Source organism: Hipposideros armiger, unplaced genomic scaffold (genome assembly GCF_001890085.2).
Source record: "Hipposideros armiger isolate ML-2016 unplaced genomic scaffold, ASM189008v1 scaffold_584, whole genome shotgun sequence".
Taxonomy (NCBI): domain Eukaryota; kingdom Metazoa; phylum Chordata; class Mammalia; order Chiroptera; family Hipposideridae; genus Hipposideros; species Hipposideros armiger.
This window is the reverse complement of record NW_017731934.1, coordinates 939,862-950,286: the sequence shown is the minus strand read 5'-3', so window position 1 is coordinate 950,286 and position 10,425 is coordinate 939,862. Positions and strand designations below refer to the sequence as shown.

The following is a 10,425-nucleotide window of genomic DNA, read 5'->3' as shown; positions in this document are numbered from 1 at the left end:
TATATAAATTTGCCTTTTACCCTGCCTCCACCCTGAACCACAGAACCCGGAGGTGATGTACAAATCAACTGCTTTAAATGCTTGATGGTCTAGAAAGTTTGTAAACAGCCAAAGATGGTAAACACATTTAATTGACTTTCTTTTGTTTTAAATTTAAGATTTACTCTCTCCTTTTTCTTAACTGGCCTAAACAACTTGTCTTGAATTTCTGTTTTAAACTAGGGTAACCAAGACCAGCCTCAAATGCCCCCTTATGCACACAGAAATGTGGCTTACCTTGGTACCCCAAGTATACTGAGTACCAAATCTAACCCACACTTTTCAAAACTAGAGTTTGAATACACATTTTTAAAGTATATAAAAAGGGCATATTTCTCATTTTATGTTTTAGCCTCAAAGTGGTAACTAGAACCAGTCATCTTCCTTGAACTGTGTCCTATTCTTTAACTTAAAAGATAGCCATCTCTTGGGCCCTAACATACAGCATACCCAAGTTGAATATATGGATTGAAATTCAGAAAGCTCTTCTTGAAAGAAAACTTTCAAAACTTGCTTAGTATGTGTCCCAAGTGCGTTTTCTCATACTATAATGCTTGAATTCCCAATAAATCCAGCATATATCTTAATTCCTTTGTATTTCCCTAAGCTCCCAAGTCAGTCAGGGAACAAAGACTGTGAAGACAAAAGCAGCTTTTATGTTTCTTTCCTGCAGAAGTTGGCATCTGTGTGGAAGCTCAAATGGCATGCATGGGCTGGGGAGAGAAGGGAAGGGCTCAAATTGTTGGGCCGTCGTCTGCCAGTCTGAATGGAGGAGCACAGCAGGTAAGGAGCACCAAGAAGCAGATTCTGTTCAGGAATCTCCCACATACTGTCACGCTCCTTCTAATAAGCAGTTTTCTGTAGCTGAGTGTCATCCACACCACAGCGTGCAAATTTTTCTAATAACGTCATCCTTTTGACTGTACAAAAGGGGACAAAAGTTAACCTTAAGGCTGAAGGAGAGGGAGAAGATACAATTTTTGAAGAATAAGTCTTAAGGGGCGTGACGTCCTAGGAAAAAAAAAGTATAGTGAAGGGCTCTAGGAAGCTAGAAAGATTCAGAAAGGCTGCTGAGGATGGATTTGGGGGTGTGGCAACAGAAGATGATACCAAAGGCACTCCTGACAGCCACTGTGCCTGGCTAGAGCCTCTGGTGGTTGCAACCATCCTGGGTCTTATTCAAAACAGTCTGCTGAACAGTTACGACCTCAGGTGCTGGACGCAGGCCGCTTGGAATCCAGTCTCATCCCCACCACTTACTCAAGGTTATTTTAACCTTGCAAAGTCCTTGTTTCCTCATCTGTAACAATAAGGGGTCCCAAAGGGGCCTTATTTATAAATTGGTGCATATTAAATGAGGTAATCCACAAAAAAATAGTGCAGTGCGGGGCACAGAGCAAGCATTCTCACTCGTGTGGCTTCAGCCAGAGAGGGCCCACCGGAGCACACTTGGCTGTGATACTGGACGAAGACCTGGTCCATTAATGGAAAACAGCTTCCATGGAAAGAAACTGCCTTAGGGATAAACTAAGTGGCTTTCTTTTTCCTATCACAGTACAAAACATTTTGCTGTCCTTTGAAATCTACACGGATTCCTACACTGGTGTCCTTTGGCATGTCATGTGGACATTTATCCCAAGCTTGGGAACAAGTTTTTCCAGTAGTATAATTTAAATGTCATTCACAGTTGCCTGTATATTTTCTTTTCTTTTTTAATAGAGAGATTGAAGACAAGACTTCAGTGGAATTATTTCCCTTAATTTGGTAGGCCTTCTCAGCCATGATTTTCTAAGGAATGGCTTTTCTACTATTAGCTGACCAATGTAATAAAAAGGATTATTCCCATGTTTGGATTCTAAATTGATGCTAATTTGGCATCAGTAATCTTCTTTTACTTTAACAGGCATGTCAAGTGACCTCTGTCTAGGTCATTTCTCTTAAGTGGTAATGATGGCATTCAAGAAGCTAGTTTGTTCTTTTTAGGGAAGAAAAGTTTTTCAATATACTCTGTGTATATTTCCTCCAAACCCGCCCCCACACATTCTCCTGCTATAACTTTTTTTTTTATTGTTAGTTTCAGATGTACAGAACAATGCAATCGTTATGCTGCTATAACTTTTCTGAGTGCTCTTGGAAGACTTCTGAGAATGCCCAGCACTGTGGGGAAACACCCAAGATTATTTTAAAAGTGTCAGTAGAAAATGCTAAAGTACACTCTCAAGTTTGGATTACTTTCTGAAAAGCAGAAATTCCTGTTGGTGGGGGCTGGCCTCCTTTGTATCAGCCACAGCTCTCGTCTCCTTGGCTGGCTGTGTCAGCCTTCGCAACAGCTGTGCACAATGGCTGGTGTGGAATTCCCAGCAGTATGTGACCAAAGATGACTGGACTCAATGTCTTTATATTAAAAATATTAAATAATTAGGTTTCCTTCTGCAGATGAAAGAATAACATGAATGTCCTTTATTATCAATTTTAAGAAATGTTCTTTTTTGCCATTTCAATAAATAGTATATGGTATAAAGATTTTGTATCCAGAACTAGCCTGGTGAGCCATCCTGAGAAATGTCAACTTCTTTGTTACAAACTTCTAAAAACACTAGGGAAGCTTGAAGGCTGTAGCTAATATTGATATACGTTAAACTGGTGCACCCTTCTAAGTGTTTTGCATGGACTAATTTATTTAACCATCATCATGCTATGGACATATACTATTACGATACCTGTTTTACAAATGAAGGAAATGCATTCAGAGAGGTGAAGTAAGTTTCCCAAGGTTACACAGCTAGTATGTAGCAAAGCTGACTCTAGAATCTGCCTCTTTCCCTTGCTACATTATATTGCCACTTTTCAGTTAATGGAGCTTATGGTCTCTAAGTTATGTTATGAATAAACTATGTTAAAAATTATGTTAAAATCTGTGTTAAAAAGAATAAACCTAAGAAGGAATTTTATTAAATTTCTCAAACAAGACATGTTATAGTTATTTGACTATTGCACATCATAGCTGAGAGGATGACTTGAAAATACGACAATAAACCCTTTAAAAATTAAGTAGCTTACATAGGCAGGTCCTAGCTCCCCATGCGCCTCCCTCTGGATTCTCTAGAAAACCAGGGATTGGGCCAGATTATTGCTTTCACCCTCTAAGCACTATATATTCATGACTTGAAAACAGTAATGTCCAGAACGAGATGGATAATGTCTAGAGCCAATAAATAATGCGAAGTGAAACAATACCATGGTCAGAACTTTACCAAAAGGGAGAAATGAAACAGACTTCTTTTCTCTTTTCAGTTTCTGTTCATCTCAGACTTTCCTTCTTTAAAAGGATGCATTGCCTGGCTTTCCCCACTGCTTTCACAACTGGAGTTATTTCAGCAGTTCTGAAGAACATCAACTGGCAACCAGTAGAGATACAGGTTTTGAGAGGGCTAACACTTTTCAAATTGCAAGGGAATCCACGTTAAGGAAAAGAATACTCATTTACAAATACAAAATTAGTATATGCTAGAATTACTGTAACAGCCTCTTTACTGGTCTCCTGGCTTTTGTTCTTTCTCTAGTCTAATAAGTTCTTCATATGGATAAGCTTTAGGTTCCAAAGTGTGTTTGTTCAGAGAGGTGCAAACAGACATGTGACAAAATGAGAGATCCTCATCATTTAAGCTTGGGAAATTCTCAGCATATTCACTCTTAATGAGTTCATGATACACATCAGCATAACAAAGGCACCAAGAAATTCTATTTTCTGCAAAAATGTTTCTGTCCATGGGAATCTTTCTCTGTACAATAGCTATTAGCATTTTATAGGCAAAACTCAGTTTGAGGAACTCTGATCTAGGTTAATCTTTATAAAACATCCATCTATCACACTTCTTGCTGGATGAAAGAAAAAAAGTTCCAGATTTCACTAACACCTCCCAAATCAGGTCTAAATGAACCAGGCCAGCACTCTATGCCCATAGAGGTCAAAACTTCATCTACCATTTCTTCAAGAACAAATGGTTTGCTGCAGCTGTTCCACCATCGCCTGACCACGCAAGCTTCTTCCTTAGCGAGGACACCTAGTTCTCTCCCTCTCATTTGCCGAGCTCTCACAGCGTGCTGGTCCACACTTTCACACTGGCATTTAGTCCCAGACCACACCTTGTAGTGCTAACTGAATTCTTTTAACATCACAGCTTTCTCTCCCCCCGGTTAACTGTTTTCCGAGGTAGAGAACTCCTTTTCTGTCTCCTTGGCATCCAAGTGTGCTTTGATGACTTCACTGGGCAAACAAATGGCACTTAATAAACAAATGTTGATTGAATAAAAGAATTAATGAGTGAGTCTTGGTAAACATCCTTTCAAATTAATTGGCATTGTAAGTTCCTGAGTCCAGCCCACATGAGCGTATCAAGGATGAACACGTGCGCATACAGGAGAGATCTCTGATCTAGCCCGATCTCTAACACAACAACATCCAGTGATGCAGAGAAGGCGAATCAAGGGAGACATTTTGTAGCGTGGACATGCAGAATATCTATCTGCCTTACCAGAGTGGCTGGGTGAAAATATATAAAACAGGGCTTCACCAACAGGCATTAGAAGACATACAGATAGCAACATGGATAAAACGTTCTTTGCTGATCATAAAAATGTACCATTCCCAGCAATGCCTTTTCAACAGATGCTTAATTAGTATCTGCTAACTTGAATAAGTTGATCATTCAGTCAATTTTAATGCTATCTTAAATCTTAAATTCTCTTGTTTTTTAATATTAACTCTCTTATTTTATCTTACATCATGGGCAGTTTTTCCCTTCCAGTAAAATAAAATTAAGCATGTTCATAAAATATTAACTTACATGAATTCATATATATATATATATGCCTCTAAGTTTAAATTAGTTGTCTCGTTTAGCCTGGAAGACTAAGTATTTGCTATAGGTATTTATCTTAAGTGGTTTATCTTTCTGATTGTTCTATTTTTTGATTTATGGTCTGAAATGTCTTTTTATTTCTTATACACACACAACTCTACTGGCACATAGTATAAAGTAACTGAATTAGGCATTTCATTTATATCATCATATTGCCTAGAATCCATGTCCAAATTATGTAAATCAATATTAGTGATGTCAGTAACAGACTCCTGGATCTTTATTTAAACAATACTTTTGATGCTGACAGTGACAACTTTGAACAAAAGGCAATGCCAGAAGTGCCCCATCCCAGTTCTGTCCTTGCATGATCTCAGGATATTTGAGCTGGAATTGGCAGAGGGAGCAGATCGACTAACAATGGACCAGAGTAGGATTTCAAGCTCTGCGATGCCTAGTTAGGTGCCCTGGACAAGTCTCATAGTCCCACTGGGTCTTAATTCTCATCTTTGTAATTTGAGATGGTTTAGCTGGATATAGCAAAATTCTGTGACTCTATTAAGCAAATTCCTTTCTCAACTAAAAGACCCTTTAAAAGGCATTTGGTTAGTTAGGAATTAAAATTAGACGGAATTATAACTAGCTTCCTAGATGCAAAGTTTCCGCCACATTCTTGGTGCTTAACCAGTATCAGTCCCCTGGTTTATTGTGGATCATGTTGCTCGAGTCACTTCAAAAGGAATTAAAAGACAAGCTTTTCCTTGACTGGTCTTTTTTAAGGGTATGCTTTGATTATATTTATAAAAGAGTTTTTAAAAAATTGAATACATTTTAAACAGGAAATATAATACTAAATTTTAAAAGGTCCATTCAAATTTCCCTCGGAGTTATCCTTATTGAAAAATGTGAAGCCAGTGTAATAGGCATTTACTCCAGTAACAGTCATTTTACCCAGTAGCACTTTGTGAAAAAGAAAGCCAGACTGACCTGTACGTTAGCACGGACGGACCCAGGCACCTGATATTTCAATTCATGGGCTGTTGTTTGAGATTTTGGAAGCAGAAAAGGATAAGAAAGGGACCGATATTTTGATTTCATAATCTAAAATAAAGGAAAACAGGTAAAAAAAAAGATTTAAATGAGAAAACAGTTCCATTCTTCCTTACTTTGTGATTACAAAAGAAATTCAAGTTCATTTGAAATAGAAAAAAAAATTGTTAACAGTGGATGTTTGTAGGTGAAGAGGCAATAGATAATCATTATTTTCTTTCTATTTCCCAGACAGAGAACTCCGTTTTTCCTTCTTTCACCTTTTGTAGGGAATATGTATTGCTTTATTTTTTTAAAGAAAGCTTAAATATAATCTAGAGTTATAGAGGCATATAATTACAAAAATGGAATTATTGTTTTGTAAACTGATTTTTTTACTATGTTGTAGATATCTTGCCATAGCAATATAGCAGCATATATCATTTTTAATAACTTCACAGTAAAATGGTATGGAAGATCATAATTTGTTTAAAAAATTCCTATTAGTGAACATTTCAGTTATTTATTATTTTATTTGAATTATTGAAAGCAATGTCAAAATAAGTTACTTTATTGGATTACTTCTTTAAAACCAGAAAAAGATTTTCTGAGTCAAAGGCTGTATACTTTTTAAAAAGCTTTTTGGTGTTGTACCAATTTTACCTCCCAGAAGATAAAAAATCCCAAATCTGGGCCGGCCAAGTGGCTCAGTTGGTTAAGAGTTAGCTTAAGAGCGTGAGCTCTGTACAACAGGGCCACCAGTTCGATTCCCACATGGGCCCGTGACTCTGCGCCTGAGCTGAGCTGCCAACAGGTGGCAGGATGGCTCAGCTGGTGAGAGCATGTGCTCCTAACAACAAGACTGCCTGTTCAAAGGTGGGCTATGCCCGCCCACAACTAAGACTGAACTGGGTACCTTGAGCTGAGCTGCCGCCCGAATGGCTCAGTGGATAGAGTGTGCGCTCTTAACAACAAGGCTGCTGGTTCGACTCCCGCATGGGATGGTGGCTATGCCCACCCGCGACTAAGATTGTAACACAGCACCTTGAGCTTAGAGGCCATGAACTGCCAACGGGCAGCCAGATGGCGGCTGGCGCCCTCCACAACGAAAATTGAAGAACAACAACTTGGCTGGTCCCCCTCCCCAATTCCCCAACACTGTTCCCCTCCTCCAATTCCCCAATTTAAAAAAAAAAAAACCCAAGCCCTATTGCAGGTATTAGCAGTGCTTTTTTATCTTTGCTTGTCTAGTAGGTTAAAGGTAATATTACTCTGTTTATTCACTCATGCCTCCTAAATTTTTATTAAAGATATTTCCATTATTTCTAAGAACTGCCACTGTTTATAATGCCATGTAAATGTAAAGTATGTTGAGACTCTAAGTTGTTGATAAAACTCAGTCTTTCTCCAAATTATCAGGGAGCATAATACCTCATCATTTAACATAAATAAAATGGAAACTTAATAACACCTGGATGATAGGTATTTAACTTATGAATATTAGATCAAATTCTTAAGAGTAACAAAGGCGTACTACAGAAGACCCAATCCAGAGAACAGAAAGATGGCTGCCTCTTCTCATCCTGCTCACTGTGCTCAGCCAGAAGCCTCTACCAGTATGAACCCAGTGCAATGCCAAGACTGGAAGGACTTCAAAGTCCGAGCTCTCTCCACTAAACAAGGCCCCCACCCTCCTCCAATAGCCCTCCAGGTGACTATCAGCCCAGGCCAGATGCTTCATCACAGCACCGAGCATCCAACCACTGGCTGTGATAGTAGCATCGACCCCTCTGTGCTCTGAATCATCTCTCGCATAAAAGCTCAGGGGCATTTTCTTTTTCTTTTGCCCAGAGGCCCTGGCGCTCTGACAACCAGGCACCCAACAGCAGATGAATGACACAGCTATGGCCACCGCGTCCCCTTCTTGCCACTTCTCTACGTTTCTTTTCTTCCAGACCCGTCTCCCTTTACGTGGACTGAATCATAATACTACAATCCATGTACCTTTGTGAAGTTCCAGCGCTGGATGAAGTGACGCGCCACGTCCCGAGCTGCCTTCCCATGGACCACAGAGGCAATGTCATGCCATGGCATCCGGGGAGTGGTGTACCTGTCAATGAAATCTGCCCAGGTGCCCCAGGCAAGGATCATCACTAACTTCTGTGCCAGGGACAGAAGCCTTCTGACCCCAGCGCTGACCCCAACTATGATAAGTCAAAGGAAACATGGTAATGTTCACTAGATGTATATTTCTTGGCTTGGGTGGAACAGTATCTTCATAACCAAGGGAAGCAGAGCTAGAGCTCACATTGAGGAACCCAGTCCCTCATGCACGCCTCCCCCCCCCCCCGCCCCCGGTCCCCATGTTTCCGTTGCACTTATTAGTATTAGATAATCACTAGACAAGGCAAGATGCGAATTGGGACAAATGATCTAAGGTTGTGTACTTGATATTACTTTTCTTTTTTATCCTATTGAAATAATGCCAGGCTATATAAGCAGTGCCATCTCTATCTCCTCTTACACCTAGAAGCACCGCGATAATCTGAAAATGTGTCATTTTAATGACAGAAAATGAAGATGTTAAGTAGAATTGATGATCAAAGGAATGGTAGCATCTTTTACAGAGTTACAGATTATTACCCCAAATATATGCCTATATAAAACCTGGAGGTTTCAAACAAAGCTCTATTTCAATGTTCTTTTCTTACGATAACTACCAGAAATCCTTAATTATATGACTGAATCATAGTCTTCAAAGCTTTAGCAAATATTCAAAACAAAACAAAGGAAAACAAAAGATATTAGATCATGCACTCGCATACTTGTTGGGATGTTGACAAGTAAAAGACTAACTATAAGTAGCCACCCACTACCATGGTACTCACCAGCAAAAGGCTTATCAAGCTGAACCCAGTCTTTGAAGACGAAGTTGCAGTAGTCCTTCCCGTGCCAGAACCTGGTTTCCCCATGCAGCTCTCCCACGCCTGTGTGCAAACTGCGGATGGAGCCCATGTCTGTGAACACAGCAAGACTCACTCAGAGACTGTGGTTCAGGTGAGCCCCAGGGAAGGAGGCTCATTCGTGAAACACCTAGAGACCTCTTCACTTTTCTTGTTAAGGTTCAAAATTAGGGCAGCCTATGCCTATGCTATCTGCGGCTATGGACTGACAACGTTCTCTCAAGTTTTTATTAGTGGGCAGTTGGGGCTATAGCCAGGTTCATTATGTGACAATGAAATTCAACATTCCTATTCTTACCATCCGCCAGATCACTGGGAGAATGGATTACAGAGTTAACTGTGAATAAAGAACTTACTAGGAGGGCCTATGAGGGAGCAGTAAAGCCAGGTCAGGCATAGAAACATGAGGTGTAGAGGCCAGAAAGAAGGCGTGCCTTTCTCTTTCCTCAACCAATATAACGAACAACTAATACCTAATTCTTGTTTGCTGATTCTCAAAAAGAAAGAATCTCAAATTTGTAGGCAGCCAACATTGCAGCCCTGGGATTGGCCAGCTAAGTGACACTGAACTTCACCATTTTGGGTCAGAAATCCTTTATGTGTGAAAGGAAGAATTTGGCCTACATGACATCTAAGATCTTTGGGGCTCTTACATTCTATATTCCTAAAATTATAAATGACATCCAGAAACATTATTGCAACAACAGACCGAAGCATATGACTATATGGGCGCAAAGCAGCCACATACTACAACATTTCACAGAGAGCTTTACTGTGACAGCTCTACTCATGGGTAAATACTTTGACTTAAATCATTTGTATGTGTATGGGCTACATTGACCATAGAGACAACTAAGCAGGAAGACCAGCAGAATTACAAACCACAAATGCAGCGCTTGGCACAAAAGAAGCACTTAACAAATAGACATCGGATGCAAAAGTATTTGTTGAATGAATAAATAGTGCCACATGCAGTAGCCAGTGAGAATACTGAACTGGTCCCTCTACCACCACACTGTCCCAGAATTGTCTTTCAAAAATGCAGACTCCTTGCTTAAAAGCTTTCTAGGATCACCTTCTGCCTACAGGGGGTCCAATCCTAAGGGCTCAGTGTATATAGACATCCCAAACTGGTGTCAATCTCTCTCTCTCTGGTCCTTGGTCTTCCCCATACAACCCAGGCCCCATGTGCACCACATTTCTCACTGTGTTTGGTCAGGCCTGGTCTGTCCTCTCTGTGTAGTTGTCACATTACTCCTTCTGCCTGGAATGCTCTTCCGTCCCTCAGCCTGATCTCCTCATCATCCTTCAAGAGCCACATTAGCGGTGACCTGCCCTAGAGACACCTCCCAGGTCCCAGCAGAGACAGGTTGTCACTGGCACTGCTGTAGAACCATTTTGTAAGGATGCTCCCTCCCTGCTGTCACTAGTCTACAATAGAAACGGTTCGGGAGTGGGGAGTGCTTCCCATCACCTCCTGGTGTAGGGCCTGGAGGTCAACAGGCAATCAATAAGTATTTGCAGAGCGAAAG

General features: G+C 40.3%; 1 protein-coding gene across 1 annotated transcript in view; it reads right to left on the bottom strand.

Moving 5' to 3' along the window:
• PLD1 (phospholipase D1) overlaps window positions 1-10,425 on the bottom strand; it is a 149,757-nt gene that overhangs the window by 52,325 nt on the left and 87,007 nt on the right. The window contains exons 15-17 of the mRNA XM_019624322.1: window positions 8,819-8,947; window positions 7,935-8,053; window positions 5,889-6,002 (exon numbers count right to left, since the gene is read on the bottom strand). Coding sequence (XP_019479867.1) covers window positions 5,889-6,002; window positions 7,935-8,053; window positions 8,819-8,947 — 362 coding nt within the window. The remainder of the gene's footprint in view (window positions 1-5,888; window positions 6,003-7,934; window positions 8,054-8,818; window positions 8,948-10,425) is intronic.